Source organism: Coccinella septempunctata, chromosome 5 (genome assembly GCF_907165205.1).
Source record: "Coccinella septempunctata chromosome 5, icCocSept1.1, whole genome shotgun sequence".
NCBI lineage: Eukaryota > Metazoa > Arthropoda > Insecta > Coleoptera > Coccinellidae > Coccinella > Coccinella septempunctata.
This window is the reverse complement of record NC_058193.1, coordinates 35,194,112-35,219,979: the sequence shown is the minus strand read 5'-3', so window position 1 is coordinate 35,219,979 and position 25,868 is coordinate 35,194,112. Positions and strand designations below refer to the sequence as shown.

Sequence of the window (25,868 nt, the reverse complement as noted above, 5' to 3'; positions counted from 1 at the left end):
AATCTACCCTCCATAGTTCCAGAGACAAACTCTCTCAGAGACTTATCTCTGATAGTTCTTAGGAACCACAGGTTGGAGATAGAGATTATCTGGGCATGACAAGGGCTGGTTTATGCTGGGCGTTAACTAATCTCTAATCCCTTGAACGGTTTTTGGCTACTCGAAAAATTTCAGATCAAAGAGTTAAATTTCATAGTTACTTAAAGAAGGATTTTCTTCTGCACGTCACTTCGAAGAAAAATATTTTTTCCACATGATATTATTCAAATTAATAATAATTTACTGAACCATGTTTTTAAAATAACTGATAACACTGCAAAGGAAAAAAAAGTTAACTCCTGCTCTGTGTACCCTACGAAAATTTCATAACCTAAAAAAAACATGTCCCTTCTCTTCTCAGTTTTCAGGTTTGAAAAAAATTCAAATATTACCTCAATGCAATATTTGAAAAGAAGTGACTATAGAAGCAATTGAATTAAAAATGGAGGAAATACTTGGAAGAATATTCGACAGGATTTTCAATAATTGGACTGCCTTGAAATTAGCTGTGGAATATTCCCAGGGTAGCTCAAACAGTTTGCAGGTATGTTTTACTAAATATTCTTCACGATTCATATTATTTTAAATTTGAACAATAATAATATTCGCCAATATTCTTGCAATTGTACATTCTATCCCTATTATTTCAAAATTTAGGTTGCAAATGAAATCAAATCATACATGGTTGAGTATTGCTCTCAAAACGTTCTCGAAGCAGAAGATATACAAGATGCTTTAGATGCCATAATGGATGAAGAATTCGACACAATTTGCGAGGACGACTCAACAAAAGGTTTGGTTTTTCTTCAAATACATATTGAATTCACTCACTTCGAAATATATCTCTACATATTCATTTTATGTATATTTTTAGAAATTTCTATGATAATCCATAAATTTCTTCAGCTATTGAGAGAAAATAATTTAACCCAGTGTGAAATAGAACTTAATCAATTACCAGAAGCTCACGAGCAATGGCTTACGATGCCACAAATACCACAACCAAGAGGTCAACGTGAGGTAAGTTCCTTTGGAGCCATGTACTTAATTTATCCTTTCTTGGCATTTAAATCAGCTGTAACTGCTCTATCAGTAGCACAAACAAAATTTTGATGTATTTATTCTATTTCTAAATTTCCTTCCCCTTTGTCTCTTACTTGAAGGCTAAATGAATGAACTTATTCGTCCCCACATAAAAATCTTTATTGAAATTTGAAAGCTTTCTCGTTTGAATTTTGGAGATTATTTCAACATTTCTTATGTTCTAATAGGACTCAGACTCTTCTTCTGACAATGAAACCCAGGATACCCCCATGGAAGAAGATTCAGAATGGACTGTTGTCAAAAGAAGGAAATAAAGTCATCACTTTCCTTTATTCATATAAGTTGTAAATAGAATTTTATATAAAAATTGTTGGAATACGTGAAAATATAGTTTTTCAAAATTGAGTTATGATCCCCTTTTTTTTTACTATTCCCTGGAATTCTCGATACAACATAATTTTGTATGAAAAACAAACTACTAGTCTTATCGGCTTTTGGATCTTTTAAATTGTAGATGGTAACTGAAAACTGAAATGGTCATTATCATAAAGAAACTTCAGTCCGGTCCTGTTCATTCTCTGTCATTTGAGTTAGGTTAGGTTCAGTAATTTTGTAACAAGAATTAAAAACAAATATCTACCTGCTACAGCCCTTATTTTTTTCTGAGGATGGAGGAAATTGACGAAGAAGTAGAGAAATTTATTGACAAATTAGACTTAGAACATAAGAAACTAGAGGAAACCATTTCAAGACAGGAAAATGTGAAAAGAAATTTAGTTTTTGTAAAACTTGCAGGTACTTTTAAGGAAAGAAATGATACATATTATGTGGCTGTAGCAATTTCCAAAGATCCAAAAGAAGTTGAAAAAATAGCAGGTTTTAGTTGTCCCAAAAAATCCCACAACTGTGCATTCCTCATAGTCGTTTTAATTTTACCGAAAGTTCTGCAGTCATTATTTAAGGAAAATGAATTCAAAATAGTCATAAGTGTTCAGTATGATAAAAAACGATTGTGTAGAACAGTTGAAGTGGATGTCAATAATGTAGTAGTAATTCCTTCTACTGAATTTCCAATCAACTCTGAATTAGATATCGCATTTTTTGGAAACATTAGTGGAAAAAATGTTGTGTACAGAATTCCAAAAATGTTACTAAATATCTTATATTTTATAAGACCTGTCGAGAATGTACACGAAAAGAGCAAAAACAGAAGTTCTGAGCATGAAACTACATATACAGAAAGTTTAGTACAAATTAGTAAACAGTATTGCGTTCATAAAAGAAGTTACTTCGAAAACTATAACCTTAAACGCACAATGATTGTTAATGATAATTTTAGTTTCTCAGATGTTGTGGGTAAATTATTTCCACAAAACCTGATTAAGGCATTATTTGAAAATGGGAATAGAGTGGAATGGTTAATCTTGAGAGGAAGTAGTCAGCCTTGTACAGTTAAGTTAGTGAAAAAGGATCGTTTCATTAAAATCGAAGGGGATGCAGAAAGTCTTTGGGAGTTTGAGAAAATTTTTGCCAAGGAGAATTTAAATAACAATGAATTAGAGATATTAGCAATTAGAGTGAGTATACCCATAATTCTTTTACATCATTTTTACTACAATAAAGTTCTTTGTTTCAGGAATTTGCAAGGAACTCTTCAAAAGTCAATAGGAGCAATATAATTGAGTTTTACAACACTTTGCGAGGAATATGGGATTTAAAAGTGCAGGATGATAGCTAGGTTTTAAATTACGCAACAACAAAATTTTTTATGTACTCAATGAAGGACCATTACATTGTATCATTTTCAATTCATGAAAATTTTTTATTATTTCAGAATAATAAGTTTCCATTATATTCATGTTTTTTCATTTCTTTTTGGGATTTCTCAATAATTTTTTATTCTTACATCAAGTTGTAATGACTTCGATGAACCAAATCGACCAAATGTTTACTAAGAAAGATGAATTTTCCGAACAAAAATTAAATACATATTCTAGGATTCTTTTCGATCGGTTGATAGAATAGTAGTATGGAACTATAATACTTTCCTTTTATAATGAAAGAGGCAGGAACTAATTATCGTTTCTAGTCCTTAACACGAATATATTCAATATTAAAATTCCCCACGATACCTCACGGAAAAATTAATTGGACTCACTCAGATTAACCACTTTAATCTTGATTTTTTGCTCTTTGTCCAACGATGGCTACAGTTGGAAATGATTTCCGGGAGATCCCTTAGCAGCCCAGTCCCAAACGGGAAAAGACTGTTCATCTAAGACCCATCAATCATTTCTTTTCTTCGACCTCGAGGTCATCTTACTTCTAAAAATGCTTCCCTGAAAAAAAATCAGTTGAATTAATGAATTTTTCGATCAGATTATGCTTTAATACCGGTAAAATCAAACGTTAGTAAATAGCATCAAAGATGGCTTTCGTTCATCTCTTCCGCCATGATTTCCTCTTGTGAAAATTCGTTGAGGAGTCGTTCTTTTTAGAATCGAATGTTTCTTTCCCGATCATTGAAATCTTATGGATATTTCGATTCAGTTCACGATTTCTACTTGCCTCACATACTTACTTATAAGAAATATTTTTCCTGAATGTTCTTTAAAATGGGAAAACACTTTACAACACACTTTAGAGACACCTGTTTGATTACTTTCGAAAGGGTAGAAAATTTTCAAATGTTTTAGTCGTTTCTGGAAACGCATATGCAAAAAATGAGCCTCTTGCGCAGATTCCGAATTAGGTCATCGCTTTAGTTTATATCGTTTTCGTTTGAGATAATTTTTTTAAGCTATTGTAACTGTCTTTACGTGTTATTTACAAATATATTAGGTTCAATATTCACGCTCGTTAGCTGAAAGATCGGAATCAACCTAGAGATCCTGAAAATTTTCGGAAATAAGATGTGAAATTTCAAAATACGCGCCAAGACTTTGAGAAGGGAATGATAAGCATACAAAATTTCTACTCTAATCTAATCGATCTATCTGACCTACTACATAGACCTAATTTTTAATTTATCAACTCTATGCATGATAGATAAACAATAACCTCCAATTTTCTGCAATACATTATTAATTTAAAAATGTCCAAAATATTTTCAAACATTTCCAATATTAGCAAAGAGATTAGGTCAATTTTCGGATTGAATTCTAGTTTGCAAGTATGTATTCAATCATGTGGTGACTAAGGTAGAAAACAATCTTTTGATGGGGTTTCAGAATGCAAAAACCAAACCTTGTTCAGCCCTCAGGAATTGCTCAACAAGACCACCAAAACCACCTAAAAGCAAATTTAATGAAGGTATCGGTCCGGTATCTTGGAAAAATCTCGGAATTACTGCTGCGTTAGGTGGTGGGTTGTATGCATTTATGCTTTATTTGAAGAATGAAAAAGACACTGGTGAGTACCGATCAGAGAAGAGAAACAATCTTTTAATAGATTCAAATTAATGATCTCAGTGCTTATCTAGATAATTTGTAACATCGAAGTATATGCCTCATAGTAAAGAAGTAAATCGTATATCTTGGATTTACTTTTCCAGTTCTTGCCAAAGAGAGACAGCGAATGCTAGGAAAAGTATCAATAGGTGGAAAATTTGAATTGGTAGATGTTGATGGTAAAACTAGGACTAGTGATGATTTTTTGGGAAAATGGTTGCTGATTTATTTTGGATTCAGTCATTGTCCAGATATATGTCCAGATGAATTGGAAAAGATGTCTGCAGTGGTTGAAGACATGGGTTAGTTTGAAAAATCTTTTATACTAGTTTTGTATGGAAAGTATTTAAAACTATGATTACCAAAACTGCTGATCGGATTTGTGGGAAATAGCATAATTCACTGTTTCCTGCCTTCAGAGTTTTACTACAAATAAATTATACACATTCTCCATAGAAATGAAAGTTCTGCTTTCAGATAAATCTCCAGAATTTCCCCAAATCCAGCCATTATTCATTACTGTGGATCCCTACAGAGATACAGCAGAGGTTATAAAGAAATACTGTGCGGAATTCAGTCCTAGATTGTTGGGTCTTACAGGAACAGAAGAACAAATAGCTCAGGCTTGTAAGGCCTACAGAGTATATTTCAGTGCAGGTCCTAAAGATAATGACAGTGATTATATAGTAAGTTTTTATTGCACCATCTGATGTAACTTATTTTCTACTTTTTATAGAATTCTTTTGATATCTTCATGATTTGATTTCAGGTTGATCACACAATCATCATGTATTTAGTCAACCCAGATGGTCAATTTGTAGATTACTATGGACAAAATAGAACTGCAGATGATATCTCGATCTCGATAAAGTACAATATGACAAAATACAAACAGCTGAAGAAAACTGGATGGATATAATTGTATATTAGCATGATTTGTGATTTAAAACAACGTTTTCAAAATATCCTATGTTTATCGTTGAAAGTATAGTCCTAAAATAAATGATAATTATATGCATTGTGTTTTCATTTCCTTTGGTATTAAGTAAATGGTATGCTGATTTTTTATTTAATTAGAGTGTCACCATTCAATTTCATGCTTGAGTGGATATGCTTGTTGGTGAATGAAATATCGTAGATATATAAGTAGACGAATTGAAGTTTTAACTATAAGTTGACGAAAATGAAACATTTGGTTGTGTTTTTACTGTGCTCTTATATTTTTATCAATAATGAGGCAGCGGTGAGTGCTAAATGAGTTCTAACATATTAAAATTGTGAATACCCGTAGGTGTTGCTCATTTCTCCATTTGAAATTGGAGAGTTCTTTCATTCTGCACACAAAAAAAATTGAATGTTATGTGATTCGATCAAAAGAAATGTGCTTCACGGGATTATTGAAATTTTTATTTAAAACACCGAAAACTTTCTCAGTCTTTCGATTCCATGCATGTACTAAATCTAGTTACAAAAATTGATATTAGGTGGCGCACCGTGAAATAATCTGAATAAAAGAAATCTACCTTTTTCTTTTGAATTTGAATTTTATTAGGTCTATGGGAAGAACCCAAATTACTGCTTTTTTTGCTGAAAGAAAATTTCCTCGTACCCTGAAATGATATTCGTTCGAAAAATCCTGAATACCTGAACTGCAAAAATTTCTAAAAAGGAATGAGCTAAAAATCCGGTAAACTTGAAAAAACTCGAAAACGGCTGGATCGATTCTGACCAAAATCAATATTTTCCTTCACGCTTCAGATGAGCGCCATCGTGTAAAATTTCACATTGATAGATTCAAAATTGCGAACTTTGGCATGCTCACAAAAATTTTTAAAAAAATTTGTATTTTCGATTTCCATCAAAATCAATGGACACCGTTAATGGGAATAATGCTGCCTAAATTGGGCTCAATTAGCTTCAAAATTCCGACTTGCGTGTCATAAACACAAACAAACAGATATAGAGTTTTTTACTGATTCTGAATTCACATTCTTCGAAATGGCTTTCGTCATAATTTTATTCGGATTTGTTATTTTTTTCGTAATGCAAGTGTCGTATAACAATCGCTTATAAACTCTGCAGGGGCTGCTTGCAAAATTCAATTATTTTAATTTTTACAGATGACTGATGCTCAGTTAAAAGCCGCACTCAAATTATTGAGAAATGTTTGTCAACCAAAGAACAAAGCTACAAACGGTAAATTTTGGGAGTTTTTAACATCGGACAAATATTGAACTATCAAATATTTCCTTTTATTTCAGAACAAATTGAGGCCATGCATAAGGGAGATTGGAATCAAGATAGAAACGGAATGGTGAGGAAATCTTTGCTTTTTGGAGGTTCATTGAAAATAATAGTAATATCATCGCAGCAAGGCTACGAACGTTCAAAAAATTTGTCGTTGTAGGTTGTAGGCTAAGACTTTCTGAAGTTTGATGTTCCATAGCATTCTTGGCAAATTTTTTCGATTGAATGATGTGTAAATATACTGATTTGATTTCTACTTTTTTTCAGTGTTACATGAATTGTGTTCTGAGTATGTATAAGTTGGTAAGAATACTCAATTTTCTGTCACATTTAGCTCCTGAGTACAATGAAAGAATTTTTTCAGATGAAGAAAGATAATACGTTGGATTACGATGTTGGGATGAGTACTATAGAAAATCAGGCTCCTGAATCCATAAAAGTAACAGCCATACATGCCCTAAATTCCTGTAAAGATGCTGGTAGGTATACCTCTTATATCAGAATAATCACACACGAAAAAAATGTACTTTCTATTAGTGATTTTTCCCCCTGTTTTTCAGCTAAAACTACTAGTGATAAATGTGTAGCAGCTCATGAAATCGCACAATGCATTTATTTGGATAATCCAGCGGTAAGGTTTTGTTCACGCAAATTTATTCGTTCAACTCGATAATTTTGGTTAATGAATATTTTTTGTGATTATTCAAATAAGCATATTGAATATGTGTTAAATAATCTTTGGTTTTTCAGGCATACTTCTTACCTTGAAAACATACGTTTATCTACCCGAATTTCACCCCAAATTTTTGGAAACAATGGAATATGTATAACTAATTAGTTGAAATAAGACTTTTGTCACATATTTGATGAAATAAAATTTTGTTAATTCAGAAGTTAATCGTTTGTACTTACCTATCCAAGTGTCGTGAAACCGACAATATATTGCCAACTCAGCATACTCAGATATATCAAATTGAAATAAAAAATTAAGGGTAAAAAACACCAAAATAGTGTTAGAGAAAACAAAATAGTCATTCCCTCCAATTTTTATCATTGTTTATTTTCTCTCGGGATCACCTGTACTGAAATATTTCACAAATGCCATTTTTCGATCCGATGTTTTCACGGTTCAAGGAGCGGGCATGATAGGGATACAACCAGGAGCTGATCCTGCTGTTGCTGTAGCGACAGGCTGCATCAATCTAGCAGGAGGGGAAGATGTAGCGCTCAGACTGGACAAGTTGAACATCAGCCGCCTTCTGCTTGTCTGGAACTGCCTCAGATCCCTCTGTATTTTCTCCAGCTCAGCCTGCTCCAGCTGGTCGATCATAAACATCAACTCCCTGTGTGCAGATGTTTCGCTACCACCCTGAGAAAAAAAATCAAAGCCAGTCCCAGCGAGTTTTTTTCTCTGATCATTGATTCCTTACCGTTCCTCCAGCTGGTAGACGTTCTGGGGCTGGTTTGCAAGGGGGCTGTGGTGGAGGGTAGCATGGTCCACCTGCAGTTATAAGTAGAATCAAGAATTTGTTTAGTAGAGGCGAGAATTGGCTGTATCTTCGAAAGAAACTGGGTTGAAAGTCAATAAACAACTCAAGGAAAGTCAAGCTTCTATCAAATCACTGAGAGCTGATAAAAGTGACTCAATCCTAGTGTACGTATTCAGATCAAATCTTTCTTCATTGGAAAAGGGTTACAAGTCATTTGGGTACCTGGTGTTTAGGCCAAATAAGGCAAAATTAAACTATCGGATACTCTATCCAAGATTACAGAGAGTTTCCAACTCTCTGGCGAAGGAATGCAATAACAAATGTATGGAACTCAAAACCCTGAAGCACTGTAAACACAAAACGTACCAGAGCTTCTAAAACTGCTCCAGAAAGGCAGCAATCATTGAAATGGTTGTTTATGGATGGAAAATGGAACGTTACAACCAGTCGAATGGGTAATTTCAATATCTGATGACGTGTTACATCAAGAAGAAGGAAAATTGAAAATTGAGTCCACTCTTCTCACCTTTAGCACTGTATCTCGAGTCGTCGGTCAAACATTCGCTCACGTTAGACATGCTAGTGGCCGGTTCGAAAGCAGAGGAATCAACTGCAGGCCTCGAACCGCAAGGGAAATACCCTCCGTGTGGCTTCCCTTTGGACCTAACCATCTGCATCTGCTGCGAGTGACTTCCCCCCATATACGGTTTCGGTTGTAACCCAGGGTCGTGCTGTTTGCCCAACCATTCCGAAAGACCACCTCTATCTCTGTACGACCCCTCGTAATAATTCCTTTCGGGCATCTTCTTCGAAGCAACTTTCCTACATCTCCTCACTGCCGGTCTACGGAAATACTTCTTCATCGGATTTGGCATTGCGTATGCCCACTGAGGATTTTGTTGGTCTTCGCAATAAATGATTATGGATGACAGGCCGAAAAATGTGGATGTGTCAAAACAAAGATGTCATAACTGAGCGCGGACTTCGAATCAAGATAGCAAACATCCAGAGAAGAAACGTCAAACATATTCCTATCTTTTAAGACTCAAAGGCCGAAATCTTAAGTGACTACAAAATGAAGGACAAAATCGTGAGGGTAATGGCCACACCATCCATTTTGAACAAGACTAACCCCGAGATATTCACCACGAAACCAAGACCTGGAGGTCTTATAGTTAGTCTGGACAACGACGGTGGGGACCATCCTCTTTTCGATGAATTCGAGTGAGTTGTTCGTTGAAGGTATGGGGCAATTTGGAAAACTGCTTTCGATGATTGTTTCAGTGTTGCGGTGGACCTTTACAAAACCACATCGAGAGAATACCGTCTCACTGCAGCCCTGGAGGAAAGCAACTGGTCGATGGAAGACTCCGAGGGTCAGGAGGAGTCTGTAGCAGCCCCAGATCCTCTGAGTGACTGCTTGGATATGCTTGCAGTTACCATAAGTACGATTATGTTCCTTGCAGCTGACGCTTCGAGTGAGCTGACCAAGGAACAACTCAACTGGACTATACAGTACTTGAAATGTATACAGGATGAATTCGGGAATGTTCCTCCCAATGTGAGGGGGATACTGAACCACTTGAAACATCTATACAACAATGATTTGGACCAGTTCGCTGACAAGCCAGTATGTGTTGACGAATTTGGACGAGTCATAGATGACGCCGAGCTCGATTTGAATAAGACAGAGAGGACAACTACTAAAGTAACTCATAAATCCGAGGAAGAAGAAGGTGCACCTCCTGCAGAGGAGCAATAGACTGTACATTGACGAAAAATAAAAATCTTGTTTTGAAAGTTGATTCAGACATTCTTTTCACGCTGCTTGAGATAAATTGAACTTTCTAACTAACTTTTAAAGGCCTTGATGGCGTGCATAAATCTGGCCGGTAAAACCTAAGGATGATTGACACAACAAGCAGAATTCATCTGCTATCCTTCCTAGTAGCATCCATAGATTAATGAAGCACCAACGTTTTTGATAATTTTGCTGTTATCATTGGTTATCATGTCAGCAGTGACAGTTTCACCTCAAACATTTTATAAATTTTAGTGCAAAAATTCATTCTTCCTTACGAAATGGCGGAATCAGGTAGGGAAATTTCTTAAGCTTTGCTGAATGGCCAAACAATCTATTTTTCTTTATTTTCAGAAGGAGGACCTGTTGATGTAAGGAGAAAGCCATTCACCTGAGCTAACTACTAGTTTAGGTACACCTGAAAGACGGTATGTAAGCTTAATATTTTTATGTTCCAGTTGGACGCAACTCCAGATAATCCTTTTCAACCTGGTGTTGCCTCAACTCCTGGTGGTAATGCTACGTTCAACCCCAATTATGCCTCTACACCGAAGAAAAATATCCGCTTTATGGACGAAAGGTGAATGGTCCATTTTTAATATTCTCGGAAGAACTCGCAGTTCTAGCAATCTAAAATTCCAGTATATCGAAGATCCACGTTTACCCAAGTCTGCCCGCCACACCATACACAAAAAAGAACGTCCAAAACTTCGCAACCGCCTTGCCAGTGATACCGGACGAGGCCCAGCCCTTCAACCCTATTCTTTACACCTTTAGGATTCCAGACAGATGGCCGAAGATGTTGACGCATCTCAGAGTTCGAAGTCCTCCCTTCTACCTGCAGCTGGACCATGCCATCGCCGTCATATGGTGTATGTTTTGTCCCAACGCCAAGAAAACCTTAGGTGAAGAACTTTATCCTTATAAGTGATGCTTTCCTCACTTTTTACAGTTCCAATTGGATCTAACAATACTGAAAACTGTTTATCTCCTAACTTTTTATCCCAAGATTGCCCGAAAAATATTGTTATCGGTAGACGACCCACGATCGATCCTCAATCGACTTGGAATCGACTCGACTCTGTCCACAGGTATCGCCCAGATTCATTGGGCGCTGAGCTTTCTGAATTCTCTGAACAATCGCAAACACGAACGACCGAAAGATGTGCAGCTATGCATAGACGCAATGGAAGACTACCTGATCGAACTGTACGCCGATCTCAGTAACAAGCTGGAACCTCTCAAGAACATGGAGAAGTCTCAGAGGGAAGAGGAGGAAGCACCAGTGGCTACGGAGATTCCCTTCTCACTGAACTACAGCGAAATGATACATATTGCGCAGAATATAACTGAGTCCGGATTGTCAGGCGGCCAACTGGTTAATGTTGATGATATCTTCAGGAGGGAAGTGGAAGAATTGAAGGAGATCTCTGGAACAGATTCCGTAGAATTGTTGAGTAAGTTGAAGGTTTCGAGTTTGGTGGTTTACATTTAGGTACTTCATTTATTTGCATATTTAATAATTATATATCCTGAAATAAGTCTCAGTGAAAATGAAATTTTCAGCATCAAAGTCTAGAGAAGCTGCAATCGACTATTTGAACGATACAAGGAGCAGGCATCTGAGGAATGTGTCAAGAGAAATAGAAAGAATAAGATCGCTGGATAACCTGCTCAGCGTGATAAATCCAAATTCGGAAATTTCAGACAGAACCAACAGCCTGTTGATGTCGCTTCTCAGACAAGATGAGTCTTCGGATATCAATAACACCTCTGACTTGGAGAATGTAAACGAATCGTCTGATATAAATGATACTTCAGATATTGGAAAATCAGCTTAATGTAATGTTGCTCAATATTAAATCTTCAACTCACAGCAGGATATCATTTATTTTATGTGCTTTTAGTGGAATGAACTATAAGAGTGGCTCTTTTGGAATATTTGTCACATTAGGCTCTACGATGATTTTCTGAGAGTTACGCGTGTTGAAAGTTGACTTTCAAAAATTCCGAAAAAGATTTATTACTAGAAGAGCTATTCTTTTGGAATATATATCACGCTACCATTTAAAACAAATATTAAATTTGCAAGGTGTTCTTATGTGTGGCAATCTACGTATTATCTTCTCAAACAATGTCTACACCAAGTCTAGGCTTGTAGATTCGACCTTTAATATTCCTTCTTTCATATTTTCCCAAACAAGTTGAAAAAACACTAATTATGAAGTAATACACTTTTTTATGGTTCTTAATTAATACAAACTATAGAAAATTCATCAATGAGAAAATTTCCCAGAGGAAAAGTTAAATAAGCTTATCAAAGCAGTGTAATCAGTTAATTATGTTCACGCTATTTATTTTTTTAATGTATCTCAATTGACTCATAATTCATTAGCCATTCTAGTCTTTCAGTTCAATCAGAAATTGACTGTGAAGAGGAAAACAACAAAATTCATCCCAAAAAAGTTGTACTTACCTACTAACAGCCAATAATTTGTTTATAAGGTATACTAAAAGAAGAAAAAAATCTAAAATCTTTTAGACTGTTGTTCTTGTGGTGAGTACTGTTCAGTTTACTGCGTTTTTCACACGTCACGATTTCTGACACAAAGGTACACGCATTTTCATTGTTTAATCCGATTCAAAAAACTGCAGTTATTACACCTGCAATCGTAATGTGCAAGTAGGTGCAACAGTATCGTCATTTGGACGAGCCTTTTTGTTTGTGTTGTCAATGTATTTGGTGGAGTGCTGTTTGTTGGACTCTTGAGTAACAAAAAGGTTTTATTAGAAGAATTTTATGTTCCTCTTCTGAAATTTAGCGTGAATTTTTATCTTAAAGTAACTTACTTAATGGTTGAGGGAGTTGTTTGTTATTAAAGGGTATACTGTATTTTTCTATATAACTTAAGAACAGTTCGGCAAAACTTTAAAATATAATTTTTAAGAGTTTTGCGTGAAATTGAAGGTCTGAATTTTGTTAGTGGTCAAAATCCGCTGGATGCTTTTCGATTTGAATTTGTGAGAACTATATTATCATATATTAATTCTCAATTTTTTCAGGGTCTCTCATGAAAATGAATGCGTCAAGTGTAAATTCTTCTGGTTTGTACCACTATGTATTCGAAGAATTGGCAGGTGAGAATATGAACGTCATTGTTTAAAATGAAGGTATACATCATCATGAAAATATCTACACCAGAAGTTTTGATTGTAGATCCTAGAGTGAAAGACTGGCTTTTGATGAAGAACCCTTCTGGTATACTGACAATAACAGCGGCTTATCTCTATTTCATTTTTATTTTGGGACCGAGATATATGAAAAATAAGGAACCATTCAACCTGAAATATGTTCTTATAGTTTATAACTTCCTGCAAATGCTGCTCAGTATTTACATAACGGTAGAAGTGAGTATTCCCTCCAGAATTCCCTATGTATTGTGCGAAATCATGGTAGAAATGCCAGATTACCTTAGCGCCCTACTGTAGGTACTGCTATAAATCAATATTTCTTCAAGAAGCTGGTGAATGACCTTATTTTTATGTTGGAGGATTATACAACGAACCTGCAACCTGGATTTTCGTGATTAATATTAATCATTTTGCTAAGCATCGATTGTGAAATGAGTGTAGACAATAGTTCAGTTGAAGAAGAACAATGATATTTTTTTATTTCATCGCACAGTCACTTCATTTTTAAAATACTGTTCAGGTTTCATAGAATGATGAAATTATTCGATGTTTTTTTATATTAAGTTGAAATCATTAATTAACTGAATTCAAGAATGAAAATACAAAACTCATATGATTTATAGAATCAGACGCCTAGTAGTTTTCGAGAAAAAACCCGGAAATTTTTTTTTACCTTTTTTTCCAAAACTGCCGATGTTAAACTGAGAGTATAATTTTCAGACTTTGGATAATTCGTGGTTGAAGAACTACAGTTTGAGGTGTCAACCGGTGGATTATTCCTGGACACCGGATGCACTGAGGGTAAGTTAAAAGTTGTCATTGTCATCTCACTATAGATGCTTGAGCGTCATCAACCAGGTTTTCGGTGACAATTGCGGACAAGTGTTTTACACGAAGAAGAAAGATTCGACCATTCTTCGTGAAAACAAAATTTTAGTTCTTAGTCCAGCTTCCTCATCATGAAACCTTTTTTTATTATAATGACTTTTCTGATCTTAATGACTTCTGACAGGAATAATGCCACTATGATTTTGTATTCAAACTATGGAGGGTACCCTGAAAATCGATATCATCTTATAGGTTGCCAGAGGCGTTCATATTTATCACCTAGCGAAGGTGACCGAACTTTTGGACACGGTTTTCTTCGTTTTGAGAAAGAAAACTGCCCAAATAACATTTCTTCACATATATCATCACACCATGATGGGTGTTGTCACATGGGCCATCACCAAGTATGTAGCTGGAGGACAAATTACCTTTAATGCTGTGGTAAATTCTTTTGTTCACATTATCATGTATTTCTACTACATGGTATCAGCATGTGGACCTAGATATCAAAAGTATTTGTGGTGGAAAAAGTACATAACTACCTTGCAGTTGGTGAGTATAAAGACTATATATTTGATTTATCTCATAGTTCCTATGGGAAGGTACCTGAGTGAAATTGATCGAATCACAACTTGTAAGTAGCTTGTTTAGAGTATATGTTTTTCTTTTTCAGGCCCAATTTGTAGTATGCTTCTTTCATTCGTTACAAATCCTGTTCTACGATTGTGGCTATCCAAGATCAATGCTATTCCTCACAATTCCTAACTGTATATTGTTCTATTCACTTTTCTCCGATTTCTACTCAAAAGCCTATCGCAAAAACTCCAAAAAACGGACACTTGATGGTAATGCGGAATCATCCATTAAAGTTAATGGTTTTAAGACAAATTAATGATATATTTTATAAGAGAACTGCATTTATATAATTACTGGTAGGTACGTCAGTGTGATTAATTTAATAAAAAAAAGAAAAGTGGTCTATTACTCAATTTTTTTGTCCCAAACTACTTATTTCGAAAAGTTGGATTCTATTTGGTTATCAATTTTCTCAAGTATTAACTGATGTTAATTATTTCTGATGATTTCATTGGTTCCCATCAAACTCTCTAACCATTCACTCAATCTTAAATGAATCAATTAAGGTGTGACCATAATTTTCATTCGCGTTACTAAATTATCAGAATATACAATTTTTGATTTAGATATACCCATCTCTTTTGATTACTTTGATCGAGTATCAACATGGCTAAAATCACCCATAAAATGCTGATGTAAGTATGAGGATACAGGCAGTGGTTACAGGTTTCATGAAATCAGCTGATATCGAGGAAAAATTTATTTTTACAACATTCGAATAATTTCCTCTCTAAATGAGGTACTTCGAACATTTCGCCTTGTGTTTAGGCTTCGAAATGAAAGGATTTCGGTAGTTTAACATACTTATTCAAATGTCACCGACATAAATAAATAAATTACATACAACTGAATGATTCAGAAAAACCAATACAAGCAAGATTTTATATCAAACACGAAATTAGGATCGATAATGAGTCAAATTCATATTTGGGACATAAAATATTCGTTCAAATATACATTTTCACTTTCATACAATACATATGGATGACATATGGAAACAATAAATCCGAATAATTGCTTGCTACAGGGTGTAAATGAATAGTAATATGATTCATTTCTATTTTGAAAATTATACATAATTATGAGAATCGCTTGTATTGGTTATTCAAAAAACTGAGAAAAATCCCAATGACTAGTCATTTTTATCACCTAGTCCTTTAAGTTCTCACATTTATTTTTTTCGTGAATGACAGTTTTTTCACTCTACAAGTTTTATTGTTTCAATATAAACCTGAGATGTTTATTCGAATTGGTTTTATAGTCTTTCACGATTTTTATCACTCTCACTCTCAATAGTTCCTTTGGAATTCGTCAATGAACATCAAATCTACAATTTCTTCTTATGTACCGACGTGGAATTTTCCTTGAGTTCTCCAATCTGCTTTGCCTCCTTCTTTGGCCGTTTGTAAGCCTTTATGTAAAAATCGCTGAATAGGTAGAGGAAGATCACAACGTTGGTCGCAAAGAAGAAGGTCAACGCTTTTGGTAATTTGCAGTCCATAACGATGATGAACAACAGGTAAGACAGCATAATGCAGAACTGAGTCTGTGAAAAGGAAATTAATGTTCAAATTGTTGAATATTTTGTGAAGTCGCAATTGAGGAAAAAATGGTTGGCTTTCTGGGACTTGCTATCTCAATTAAACTGAGATGTTTTTCTCAGAGTAACTCACCAACTGGATCCAGGTCATGTATTTCTTCCACCAAAGATATTTCTGGAATCTAGGCCCTAAAGCAGCAATCAAGTAATAGGCATACATCACGATGTGTACCATGGAATTTAGGAAACCGATTACTACCCCTTGTTCTCCTGAAAAGAGTGAATTTTTTGGTTTGTGATGAAGAGGGTAATCAAAAAACCTCAATATTTACCTGGGAGGAATTTCAAGTAGCCCCATGATCCAACCATCGTGACTGAATGATGGTAAACGTGTAAGAAGGTAACTTGGGATTGTTTCTTCCTCAAAACAAAGAAGACTGTATCCAATAGCTCCGTGATTTTGGAGAAGTGGTACCACCACGCTCCCCTTGCAAGCTGGAAGATTATACGATTCATAAATGAAACTTTTTAAATCAAGAATGTTTTTTTACTTATTCAGTGGGGACTAAATGAGCCATCCCCATCTGGATCAAATGGCACATAACTCCTCTTCAATTTAACAATGATTGTATGGGTGTTTTATACTTGAATTGGAAGCAAGAAGGAATAATTCACTCTTAAGTCGTTGAGGATTCTATCTTCTTCAAGCCATTTATAAAATCAGTTGAATGACATATTATTCAATAATTTTTCAGGTAAATTCTTGTTTTCAATCAAAATGTAATTAACATGCAGTCATACCCTGATTCTTTAAATAAATAGTGTATCACTATTCCTATATTCTCTATCCAAAACATGAAGGGGTATCTTTGAACGCAAAGAGAGTGAAAGTATGGGTGAAATATTGATCAAAGCACGCTCCTTTCTAAACGAAAATCGATCCAAATAGATGTAGAAACAAGTGAGATTTTTTGTGAAGGGTGGTTTATTACAGATATCCTGTCTTCCCTTAAGAAGCAAGCGAAAATCCATAATACTTACAGCTTCTTGAAATTCCTTATTAGGGGATGGATTGCTACAGGTGTGGTTCAGCAAATAAGGCAAAGCGTTTTTTACGTAGAATGCTTGACAACAAAGCCATATGCTGAAAATTACTTGGTACGCGTTATAGGCTATCATCCATCCCTTCAATTCGAAAGGTTTCCTGTTCCTCATAAAATCAGGTCCTATTTTCAATACGAAAAATAGGTAAATTACGAGAAATGAGAGCACTGGCATGGGAGATTGCATGAACAGCCATGAGTCCACCAATGGATCTGAAAGACCATAAAATTAGTGTCGGAAATTGGATTTTGACATGTTTATGGCTTTGGTTACCCACAGGCAATTTACTAATCTCAATAATAAGTTTATTTCTTCCTCAATATATGCAGACATACGTACCATTTTGTTCTGGCAATGTTAACATGAAATTTATGAAATTTATTCGTGAATATTTTTTACGGAAATACCAGATGTTGCTGTTGTTTTTATCACCAATTACAGAATTTTAGTTTCAAAATTATATTTCACTCATATATCAAATTTTTTTATTTTAGAATATCTATTTTTCAATACGAATTATTTGATAAGAGACACTTTCAATGGTCATAATTGGAAGGTTTATTTCAATTCTTATCTACGCTGAAACTGTTGATGTAGGATGAAATAGGCTCGATAAAAATTTTAACTTTTTTGAAGTTTTGGTTGACTACAGTATCAACTATCAATTAATATTTCTTCACCTTTTTTGGCTTCCAGGAGTTCATTATAATTTGATACTACCAAATGCATCAGGCCAGACATCTTGGATGGTCTGAAATAAAAAAAGTCCAGTTAAAAACTGAAAGAAATGAAATGCGGCTGTATTCTTAGCTCATTGATGCGGTAAAGTTCGAGTAGTGACATTATTTTTCTTGATATATGAGCCTCTTGCTGATTGTATGCTATTAGCGAAGTTGTCATTTAACTCTTCGCTCGCTTTCTAATGATTCGAGAAACTGGATGATTGGAAAAAGAAATTGTAATAAATATATTCAAAGTGACTTATTATAATTTCACAATAATTACACTGGAATTCTTCGCTTAGGTATATACAAAATTTCTAATTCCTGCGTTGTAGTTATTAATTGAGTACAGAAGGGATTTATCAGAATTTGTGATTAGAGTTTATAAACCATCTCACGCTTTTTCTCTATTCAGTACTCACCTGAAAATTTTATTATTATCGAGATGCAAACCATTTGAGATTTCAAAGGTGAAAATGAAGCTTTTGGCTCAGAATTTCATCATCATCAAGGAATTAAAAATGAGGTAGTGTTTTTTGACGACACAAAATTGTCGTCGTTGTTTTTAACCTTTGTGATCTCAATTTATTTTGTTGAATTCAAAGAAAATTGGGTTTTCTCGGATGATTTGCTTGGTGATTCTCTCACTCTTCATCAAAAACACATTTCTAATGATTACTTAGACTGCAAATGGAATATAAGCCACTTGGTCCTTAAAAAAGGAACTACCAGTGGTATGATTGTTATTTTTCAATTGCAATGATTGCCTATATCCATGTTCTAACTCGAATTCAGCAAGAAATATACGGGTTGTTGAACTCCGGAGTAATTTGATGATCTATCAGAACTAGCTACTTCATCAGACAGTGTCCTATTTTTTGTTGACGCTCATTTCCGCGAATATCACCGATCGTCTGTACTCAATAATTTGGGTCAACTTTTTCACCGACTAAGGTACAAAGTGTCTCAGATCTCAATCTTAGAAAGTACCTACCATAAACACTGCAGTGTTAAACAACCGAAAACGAATCCAACCTAAATAGTTGGGAAATATTAAATAATTTTATCAACTTTTTACATAATGACCATTATTTTCGTCGAATTTTTCCTATTTTGAAAGGAAAGAGTGAGAACAATTATTGAGACACGTGCCAATAAGTGCATTGCGTTATCAAAGAACGATATCAGGAAAAATTTAATAGCTAATACAAAGTAGAAATTAAGTTAACGCCGAATACCTAGTAGACTGGAAAAAATACATCAATTCGCAATTTTCAGATTTTGATCACATTATTTGCGATTATGAATATTATAACTTCATGAGCACACAAATACGTCAAGAAAGCTGTAATTGTTCAGGTGGAAAACAAGATTAGATAAAAATACAATTTCAAGTTATTCCAAATAACCGCAATAACCATTAAAAGCTTAGTTGTTTGCCATTATAATTGTTTAAGCTCAATATGACAACGTGGAAGGATAAATTCATAAGGGAATTTCTGAAACGATAAGAACATACTAAAATATTTAATTGTCAAAATGATCTATACGATTTTTAATCGGGAATGTTCCAAGATATTCTAAAAATAGGATTAATTCAATTAAGAAAATTGAAATGAAGCCTATCCTGTTATCCAAAGAAGGTTCATAAAGTTGTTGAGAATTCTACCTGCCATAACTGTCATAACTATTGGAATTTCTTCACAATCCAGAAGACTTCATTAATTACCTGAACGGTAGTTAGTAAGGCCTTAAAATACTTATATTATTTTTTACTGACTGCTTCACAAGCGTGCAATTCTAACGTTGATCAGAAGCATATTTGGTTGCTTCTATCCTTCATAAATATCTCGGATATATCAATTTCAAGAAGAAATAGACTGCTTAGAGCTTTCAAATATTCAGTGATATCAGATTTTGTATCGAATTTGAACAAGCTAAATTTCTAGCCGTCTACGGGGTGTAAATGAAAATTTAAGGGGGTGACTCCTTAAAAATAATGTGGATCTTCAATACAAATTTTTCAATGGTGTAATATGACTGAGAAAACAAGTATATTGTGCAGCAAATTTTAACACATATTTCCTTTACCAGTTTTTCAGAATCCGCTCGATTTAAAAGATACAGGTTGTTGAAAAGCTCACAAACGGTTTAATCGAATGAATTTCGGAATATAGTTTTTCATTTATTTGAAGAATCTTTTTCGAACACAAGATATCACCCACGTCTTCCAGTTTTCTCATTATGACCATAAAAATACCAAAAATTCAAAGAACCTAAATCTTGAAACTTAGTTGGATGCTATCCAAATTTGAACGTTTTGTAAAATAAAAGTATTCCTTATATTTTTTCTCGTATAATGCGCCATTTTCGAGTAATTTGATGTCCAAAAATAAAAAATACCTGCGAAATTCGAAAAATTGGGTACTTCGATAGAATTCACCTCTTTTTAAAAGATCCACAGCTACATGACAGTGTAGAGTCACAGATATACCTAGTTATTCAGAAGGTTATTTTGTTTTTCCAGTGGTGGCACAGCTCATTATGAAAACTTAAAATGACTATATCTTTTTATCAGGGCCTAATTGGCAAAATTGGTAGGTATAGGAAAAAAGTGTTTCTTTTGACCTGAAGAATCTACGAGTCAAAGACTCACCCTGTATATGAAAGACCCACACTATTTTTTGATAAGAAATCACCTCTTAGGAAACAACTAAGGCCGGTGTAAATTTCAAGTCGAGTATCACTCGACATAATGAAAAATTCTGACATTTTCTAAAGTAGTACAAAAATTTAGAGGTATTACAGTATCGAATACTGTAAAAAAAAAATCGAAAACATTAAAATTCTTCACTTACAAGTCGAAACTGTTCGATAAGAACAGTGTTCTTTTATAGCCTTTGAAGAACAAATTTTCGCAATTACCTTGATTGGAAGCTACGTTAAAATCACAAGCACTTCACTCTGCACTCTTTTTAACAGTTCTGCATACCCTATAGAACCGCTTTGATGTCCGATACATCGGTGACTTCTTCACTCCTAATTGCGTACTGATAGAGTTGGGCTTATCGTAATGGTTTTCATAGTACGACGTCACCTAGTGCTTTCCTCCCTTTCACTTGGTCCAAGCATTAGATACTCATTTGGTGCAATTCAAGTGCCACTTGGCAATATAAAAAAAAAAGGTCATTGGGTGGAAGTTAATATCCCCAATTAATTAGTTGTGGTCTGAATTAATGCGTTAATCCTTGAGGTGATTAATGCGTAGAAAGTTTATACTAATATCTGTTTCTTTTCAAAAGGAAAACCAGGGAAAAGGTCCTTATTGAGAAAACTTCCAATAATTCGTGTATCCTATAAATACCACCAGTCGATGCTTCTCAATGAGACTGCTTAGGTCAGTTAGTGTAACTGGTCTCGATTTCTTTGAGCTTTCAGCTGTATATCTTATTTCGATGTATACAGGGTGTAAATGAATAGCTAAAAAATTGTCGAAAAATAGTATGCGTTTCCACAGTAATGAAAATTATTGCTCTTCAAAGAGACCTTCGATTTGAAAGAACCTCATTCAGAAAATTACTTCATGGAATAAATGAATAACGATAATTGTATAAGAGACAAAGTCAGCTTTAGGAACAAAATAAAAACTATGAGAACCGAATTTTCCCATTTGATTCTTCGTTTAAGACCGAGGGCTTATTAAAAAAAACTAAACTCACATTATGAACAATCCACGTTGAATCTCTTCCCTATGAGCATTAACAAAAACTGAACGTATTTTCAAGGAGGCCGTGGTAATTGCAAGAGATAAGGCATGTAACTGTTTCACTCTTTAATAGTTCTGATAGGGAATATTTCATGTCTTTTGAAAAAAATATTATCAATCTACGTAATGGGTAATTCATTTTTCATGTTAACGAATGGTCAAATTGTACCAATATCTAGTCCTAGTCTGAGATCGTCATTCGAAAAATATTCATATATCAGGCCTAATGATTTGATACTACTGGTTGTTTCCTTGTTTCATCTAATGTAGACTAAATAGTACCAAATTAATACAATTTATCTTCTTCGGAATTTTTGGAAGGTCATCAAGGTTCGAGTAGTTTTTTACCCAGGAAAAAAATCTTAGATCTAAATGTGCTACATATTCTGAAAGAGCAACTCTTTTAGTAATAAATCTGAGAATTTCATCCATTTCGGCACATATGTTCGATCTTGAGGAGCTTTCAACTGAAATTTGCAATTTTTGAAAAATGCCATTTCAACGATGAAAATCTGAACGAAGGAATATAGGCCCATGAAATTGCTTGAAATAGATTCGGTGTATTCGAAAATCTATATTTCCATACCAAACTTTTGGATCTCTGACGCAGATTTTGAAAAAAAAGACTTTTCTGTTTTTCCATCTTTCATTTTCGAGTTCACTTTGAGAGGCTGTCTACAGTGCAATTTTGCATTGGCTTATCAACTCATTGGTTTTTTGGAATCTTCAAAACGACTAGTATGAATTTCTTTCTCTGGAGGAATAATAAAACACCGTACTTCTCAGAGAGAGGGGCAAATATGTCATTTTAGGGGGGTCTAACCCCTTGCTCATTTTTGACCCAAAAAATCGAGATTTTCGAAATCGAGTTTTCATGCTAGGGTAGAAGCCTCGACAGTGCTGAATATAAAACCGGAAATCCCAATTGGATCAGATGAATATAACAGGAGATATCGCAGATTGAAATTTGCAATTTTTGAAAAATGCCATTTTCAAGATGAAAATCTGAACGAAGGGAGATAGGCTTCCGAAACTGCTTGCAATAGATTCAGCGTGTTCGAAAACCTATATTTTCATACCAAACTTTCAAATATCTGAGACTGTTTAGGAGAAAATAAATTATTTTGTTTTTCCACTTTTCATTTTCGAGTTGACTTCCAAGAGCTCTCTGAACTACAATTCTCTATTGAATCATCAACTGTTTGGTTTTCTAGAATCTTCAAAACAAATTCTATGCACTCCATATCCTAAGATAGCAATAGAACATCCTGATTTTCAGACAGTGTAGCAAATATGTCATTTTAGGGGGGTCTAACCCCTTGCTCATTTTTGACCCAAAAAATCGAGATTTTAGAAATTGAGTTTTTATGCTAGGGTGGGAGCTCTGGCAATGCTGATTATAAAACCGGAAATCCCAATTGGATCAGACGAATATAACAGGAGATATCGCAGATTGAAAATTGCAATTTTTGAAAAATGCCATTTTCAAGATGAAAATCTCAACGAAGGGAGATAGGCTTCCGAAACTGCTCGCAATAGATTCAGCTTATTCGAAAACCTATATTTTCATATCAAACTTTCGAATATCTGACACTGTTTAGGAGAAAATAATTTTTTTTGTTTTTCCACTTTTCATTTTCGAGTTGACTTCCAAGAGCTCTCTGGACTGCAATTCTCTATTGAATCATCAACTGTTTGGTTTTCTAGAATCTTCAAAACAAATTCTATGCACTCCATATCCTAAGATAGCAATAGAACATCCTGATTTTCAGACAGAGTAGCAAATATGTCATTTTAGGGGGGTCTAACCCCTTGTTCATTTTTGACCCAAAAAATCGAGATTTTCGAAATCGAGTTTTTATGCTAGGGTGGAAGCTCTGGCAATGCTGATTATAAAACCGGAAATCCCAATTGGATCAGACGAATATAACAGGAGATATCGCAGATTGAAAATTGCAATTTTTGAAAAATGCCATTTTCAAGATGAAAATCTGAACGAAGGGAGATAGGCTTCCGAAACTGCTAGCAATAGATTCAGCGTGTTCGAAAACCTATATTTTCATATCAAACTTTCGAATATCTGACACTGTTTAGGAGAAAATAATTTTTTTTGTTTTTCCACTTTTCATTTTCGAGTTGACTTCCAAGAGCTCTCTGGACTACAATTCTCTATTGAATCATCAACTCTTTGGTTTTCTATAATCTTCAAAACAAATTCTATGCACTCCATGTCCTAAGTTAGTAATAGAACGTCCTGATTTTCAGACAGAGTAGCAAATATGTCATTTTAAGGGGGTCTAACCCCTTGCTCATTTTTTGACCCAAAAAATCGAGATTTTCGAAATCGAGTTTTTATGCTAGGGTGGAAGCTCTGGCAATGCTGATTATAAAACCGGAAATCCCAATTGGATCAGACGAATATAACAGGAGATATCGCAGAATGAAAATTGCAATTTTTGAAAAATGCCATTTTCAAGATGAAAATCTGAACGAAGGGAGATAGGCTTCCGAAACTGCTCGCAATAGATTCAGCGTGTTCGAAAACCTATATTTTCATACCAAACTTTCAAATATCTGAAACTGTTTAGGAGAAAATAAATTATTTTGTTTTTCCACTTTTCATTTTCGAGTTGACTTCCAAGAGCTCTCTGAACTACAATTCTCTATTGAATCATCAACTGTTTGGTTTTCTAGAATCTTTAAAACAAATTATATGCACTCCATATCCGAGGAGAGTAATAGAACATCCTGATTTTCAGACAGAGTAGCAAATAGGTCATTTTAGGGGGGTCTAACCCCTTGCTCATTTTTGACCCAAAAATTTGGGATTTTCGATTTCGAGTTTTTGATCTAGTATCGAAGCCTGACTAGTGCTGATTACGAAACCGGAAATCTTAATTGGATCGGACAAGTTTAACAGGAGATATCTCAGATTGAAAATTGCCATTTTCGAAAAATGCCATTTCGAAGATGAAAATCTAAACGAAGAGATAGGCTTACGATTTCTTTGGGGAAAATGAAATTTTAACTGACCATGCTGAAATGGGGGCATGCAAGTGTATATTCCAGCTGCTTTTAGTCTCATCGAGAGGCATCAGATAATGGTGGTTTATCGCATATGTCCCATTGACATTGTGACCTGTTTTACCAACGAAGAAAGTCCAAACATAAATACGCCACCACAATTTACTTCTCCTCATTTGCACGGCCATAACAATTGCTAAAGGAGAGTTTGAAAAAAAAATCCTTCGCCATACAAGAATAATATTGTCTCAGGAGTACCTCATACCGCTGCAATTATGTTTCTAAGAGCCTTACAGCTCGTTCTTCATTCTTCGACTGACACATCATTTTTTATGACGGTTATTCGATTGATTCATTTGCAGAGAAACTCTTCTTGTTTGCCATGCAATCAAGAATTCGCTTTGTCATCGAAAATGTTTTTTTTTTGGTAGGAATCAGAATGAAGTTTAGCCACAAAGGATGTCTAATGAGTATAGTATAGTGCTCACAGCAATTTCCATTCGATAAAAGCTTATTTAGACCACAGTTTTACAATAAAATTTCGCTGCTCCTTTTAGTTCTGGTACCGACAGTTTTTTGAGCTCATTACTGATTTCTTTAGCACGTTAAGTTAGTCGATTCTGAGGATGAATCCCCTAGTGAAAACCAAAAATGATGGTTGAAAATGCCATTCATGGGTAATTCTGCTGGAGTCAAGTGATATTTTGCGTTTTCCGATCATTCGTAAACATAATGATTTGATGATTGAATACGGCAGAAAAACAGCTTCAATTAAACGACCAATTACCTGTCAAAGGAAAAAGATAAACTCACCACTTTCACGCATGTTAACTCGCTTTCGATAACCGTCTCATCAACCAGAATTGCGAACTACTTACCTACATTCTGGGTGTTACAACTAAAGAAAAACAGTTCAATTCCACTTATTCCCCCAGAAGGAATTAAATGTACAGATGTACAATGTTCCTGAATTGGAGGTACAAAAG

The 25,868-nt window shown here is 34.7% G+C and overlaps 9 protein-coding genes across 10 annotated transcripts; 7 read left to right on the top strand and 2 right to left on the bottom strand.

Annotated features, from left to right (window-relative positions):
- The first annotated feature begins 363 nt into the window (after positions 1 to 363).
- LOC123313675 (pre-rRNA-processing protein TSR2 homolog) lies at positions 364 to 1,488 on the top strand. The gene is made up of 4 exons (XM_044898646.1): positions 364 to 583; positions 697 to 832; positions 914 to 1,059; positions 1,311 to 1,488. The coding sequence occupies exons 1-4, from the start codon at positions 482 to 484 to the stop codon at positions 1,395 to 1,397; spliced, it is 471 nt and encodes a 156-aa protein (XP_044754581.1). The 5' UTR covers positions 364 to 481; the 3' UTR covers positions 1,398 to 1,488.
- A 176-nt stretch (positions 1,489 to 1,664) lies between these two features.
- Positions 1,665 to 2,934, top strand: LOC123313674. The gene is made up of 2 exons (XM_044898645.1): positions 1,665 to 2,660; positions 2,720 to 2,934. Exons 1-2 carry the CDS (start codon positions 1,752 to 1,754, stop codon positions 2,819 to 2,821), a joined length of 1,011 nt encoding a protein of 336 aa, XP_044754580.1. The 5' UTR covers positions 1,665 to 1,751; the 3' UTR covers positions 2,822 to 2,934.
- A 1,162-nt stretch (positions 2,935 to 4,096) lies between these two features.
- Positions 4,097 to 5,548, top strand: LOC123313449 (protein SCO1 homolog, mitochondrial). Its single transcript, XM_044898333.1, has 5 exons — positions 4,097 to 4,255; positions 4,314 to 4,494; positions 4,637 to 4,834; positions 5,010 to 5,218; positions 5,302 to 5,548. The coding sequence occupies exons 1-5, from the start codon at positions 4,178 to 4,180 to the stop codon at positions 5,449 to 5,451; spliced, it is 816 nt and encodes a 271-aa protein (XP_044754268.1). The 5' UTR covers positions 4,097 to 4,177; the 3' UTR covers positions 5,452 to 5,548.
- A 132-nt stretch (positions 5,549 to 5,680) lies between these two features.
- LOC123313739 (general odorant-binding protein 72-like) lies at positions 5,681 to 7,672 on the top strand. Its single transcript, XM_044898729.1, has 7 exons — positions 5,681 to 5,775; positions 6,653 to 6,728; positions 6,794 to 6,846; positions 7,047 to 7,082; positions 7,144 to 7,258; positions 7,340 to 7,410; positions 7,530 to 7,672. Exons 1-7 carry the CDS (start codon positions 5,716 to 5,718, stop codon positions 7,545 to 7,547), a joined length of 429 nt encoding a protein of 142 aa, XP_044754664.1. The 5' UTR covers positions 5,681 to 5,715; the 3' UTR covers positions 7,548 to 7,672.
- Positions 7,673 to 7,818: 146 nt separating this feature from the next.
- LOC123313374 lies at positions 7,819 to 9,249 on the bottom strand. Its single transcript, XM_044898235.1, has 3 exons — positions 8,796 to 9,249; positions 8,210 to 8,280; positions 7,819 to 8,148 (listed from the first exon to the last, which is right to left on the bottom strand). The coding sequence occupies exons 1-3, from the start codon at positions 9,142 to 9,144 to the stop codon at positions 7,909 to 7,911; spliced, it is 660 nt and encodes a 219-aa protein (XP_044754170.1). The 5' UTR covers positions 9,145 to 9,249; the 3' UTR covers positions 7,819 to 7,908.
- A 20-nt stretch (positions 9,250 to 9,269) lies between these two features.
- On the top strand, positions 9,270 to 10,074 carry LOC123313375. Its single transcript, XM_044898236.1, has 2 exons — positions 9,270 to 9,493; positions 9,554 to 10,074. Exons 1-2 carry the CDS (start codon positions 9,345 to 9,347, stop codon positions 10,029 to 10,031), a joined length of 627 nt encoding a protein of 208 aa, XP_044754171.1. The 5' UTR covers positions 9,270 to 9,344; the 3' UTR covers positions 10,032 to 10,074.
- A 177-nt stretch (positions 10,075 to 10,251) lies between these two features.
- Positions 10,252 to 11,946, top strand: LOC123313373. The gene is made up of 6 exons (XM_044898234.1): positions 10,252 to 10,364; positions 10,425 to 10,441; positions 10,529 to 10,650; positions 10,713 to 10,975; positions 11,162 to 11,527; positions 11,637 to 11,946. Exons 1-6 carry the CDS (start codon positions 10,352 to 10,354, stop codon positions 11,909 to 11,911), a joined length of 1,056 nt encoding a protein of 351 aa, XP_044754169.1. The 5' UTR covers positions 10,252 to 10,351; the 3' UTR covers positions 11,912 to 11,946.
- A 1,185-nt stretch (positions 11,947 to 13,131) lies between these two features.
- Positions 13,132 to 15,074, top strand: LOC123313615 (elongation of very long chain fatty acids protein). The gene is made up of 5 exons (XM_044898568.1): positions 13,132 to 13,208; positions 13,288 to 13,478; positions 13,983 to 14,063; positions 14,343 to 14,642; positions 14,764 to 15,074. Exons 1-5 carry the CDS (start codon positions 13,142 to 13,144, stop codon positions 14,980 to 14,982), a joined length of 858 nt encoding a protein of 285 aa, XP_044754503.1. The 5' UTR covers positions 13,132 to 13,141; the 3' UTR covers positions 14,983 to 15,074.
- A 337-nt stretch (positions 15,075 to 15,411) lies between these two features.
- Positions 15,412 to 21,911, bottom strand: LOC123314279 (elongation of very long chain fatty acids protein AAEL008004-like). 2 transcript variants are annotated; one of them, XM_044899451.1, is made up of 6 exons: positions 21,812 to 21,911; positions 18,051 to 18,121; positions 17,308 to 17,582; positions 16,599 to 16,761; positions 16,400 to 16,536; positions 15,412 to 16,272 (listed from the first exon to the last, which is right to left on the bottom strand). In XM_044899451.1, the coding sequence occupies exons 2-6, from the start codon at positions 18,109 to 18,111 to the stop codon at positions 16,054 to 16,056; spliced, it is 855 nt and encodes a 284-aa protein (XP_044755386.1). In that variant the 5' UTR covers positions 18,112 to 18,121; positions 21,812 to 21,911; the 3' UTR covers positions 15,412 to 16,053. The 2 variants fall into 2 exon arrangements, with proteins under 2 accessions (XP_044755386.1, XP_044755385.1); XM_044899450.1 differs by lacking the exon at positions 21,812 to 21,911 and adding an exon at positions 21,018 to 21,176.
- Between the last annotated feature and the right edge of the window lie 3,957 nt (positions 21,912 to 25,868).

What these genes read in the sequence shown, in the direction of transcription:
- LOC123313675 (XM_044898646.1), top strand. Translation starts at nt 482, where the DNA reads ATGGAGGAAATACTTGGAAGAATATTCGACAGGATTTTCAATAATTGG. An exon ending in CGAGGACGACTCAACAAAAG is followed by an intron (nt 833 to 913) that starts GTTTGGTTTTTC and finishes GTATATTTTTAG; the next exon opens with AAATTTCTATGATAATCCAT. An exon ending in AACCAAGAGGTCAACGTGAG is followed by an intron (nt 1,060 to 1,310) that starts GTAAGTTCCTTT and finishes ATGTTCTAATAG; the next exon opens with GACTCAGACTCTTCTTCTGA.
- LOC123313674 (XM_044898645.1), top strand. Translation starts at nt 1,752, where the DNA reads ATGGAGGAAATTGACGAAGAAGTAGAGAAATTTATTGACAAATTAGAC. An exon ending in TAGAGATATTAGCAATTAGA is followed by an intron (nt 2,661 to 2,719) that starts GTGAGTATACCC and finishes TCTTTGTTTCAG; the next exon opens with GAATTTGCAAGGAACTCTTC.
- LOC123313449 (XM_044898333.1), top strand. Translation starts at nt 4,178, where the DNA reads ATGTCCAAAATATTTTCAAACATTTCCAATATTAGCAAAGAGATTAGG. An exon ending in GATTGAATTCTAGTTTGCAA is followed by an intron (nt 4,256 to 4,313) that starts GTATGTATTCAA and finishes ATGGGGTTTCAG; the next exon opens with AATGCAAAAACCAAACCTTG. An exon ending in ATAATGACAGTGATTATATA is followed by an intron (nt 5,219 to 5,301) that starts GTAAGTTTTTAT and finishes ATTTGATTTCAG; the next exon opens with GTTGATCACACAATCATCAT.
- LOC123313739 (XM_044898729.1), top strand. Translation starts at nt 5,716, where the DNA reads ATGAAACATTTGGTTGTGTTTTTACTGTGCTCTTATATTTTTATCAAT. An exon ending in AAAGAACAAAGCTACAAACG is followed by an intron (nt 6,729 to 6,793) that starts GTAAATTTTGGG and finishes CTTTTATTTCAG; the next exon opens with AACAAATTGAGGCCATGCAT. An exon ending in TTCTGAGTATGTATAAGTTG is followed by an intron (nt 7,083 to 7,143) that starts GTAAGAATACTC and finishes GAATTTTTTCAG; the next exon opens with ATGAAGAAAGATAATACGTT.
- LOC123313374 (XM_044898235.1), bottom strand. Translation starts at nt 9,144, where the DNA reads ATGCCAAATCCGATGAAGAAGTATTTCCGTAGACCGGCAGTGAGGAGA. An exon ending in CTCGAGATACAGTGCTAAAG is followed by an intron (nt 8,281 to 8,795) that starts GTGAGAAGAGTG and finishes TTATAACTGCAG; the next exon opens with GTGGACCATGCTACCCTCCA. An exon ending in GTCTACCAGCTGGAGGAACG is followed by an intron (nt 8,149 to 8,209) that starts GTAAGGAATCAA and finishes TTTTTTTCTCAG; the next exon opens with GGTGGTAGCGAAACATCTGC.
- LOC123313375 (XM_044898236.1), top strand. Translation starts at nt 9,345, where the DNA reads ATGAAGGACAAAATCGTGAGGGTAATGGCCACACCATCCATTTTGAAC. An exon ending in CCTCTTTTCGATGAATTCGA is followed by an intron (nt 9,494 to 9,553) that starts GTGAGTTGTTCG and finishes TGATTGTTTCAG; the next exon opens with TGTTGCGGTGGACCTTTACA.
- LOC123313373 (XM_044898234.1), top strand. An exon ending in CAACGCCAAGAAAACCTTAG is followed by an intron (nt 10,976 to 11,161) that starts GTGAAGAACTTT and finishes CTCTGTCCACAG; the next exon opens with GTATCGCCCAGATTCATTGG. An exon ending in AGATTCCGTAGAATTGTTGA is followed by an intron (nt 11,528 to 11,636) that starts GTAAGTTGAAGG and finishes TGAAATTTTCAG; the next exon opens with CATCAAAGTCTAGAGAAGCT.
- LOC123313615 (XM_044898568.1), top strand. Translation starts at nt 13,142, where the DNA reads ATGAAAATGAATGCGTCAAGTGTAAATTCTTCTGGTTTGTACCACTAT. An exon ending in TGTATTCGAAGAATTGGCAG is followed by an intron (nt 13,209 to 13,287) that starts GTGAGAATATGA and finishes TTTTGATTGTAG; the next exon opens with ATCCTAGAGTGAAAGACTGG. An exon ending in GGACACCGGATGCACTGAGG is followed by an intron (nt 14,064 to 14,342) that starts GTAAGTTAAAAG and finishes ATCATCTTATAG; the next exon opens with GTTGCCAGAGGCGTTCATAT.
- LOC123314279 (XM_044899451.1), bottom strand. Translation starts at nt 18,111, where the DNA reads ATGTCTGGCCTGATGCATTTGGTAGTATCAAATTATAATGAACTCCTG. An exon ending in ATAAGGAATTTCAAGAAGCT is followed by an intron (nt 16,762 to 17,307) that starts GTAAGTATTATG and finishes ATAATCTTCCAG; the next exon opens with CTTGCAAGGGGAGCGTGGTG. An exon ending in ACATGACCTGGATCCAGTTG is followed by an intron (nt 16,273 to 16,399) that starts GTGAGTTACTCT and finishes TCCTTTTCACAG; the next exon opens with ACTCAGTTCTGCATTATGCT.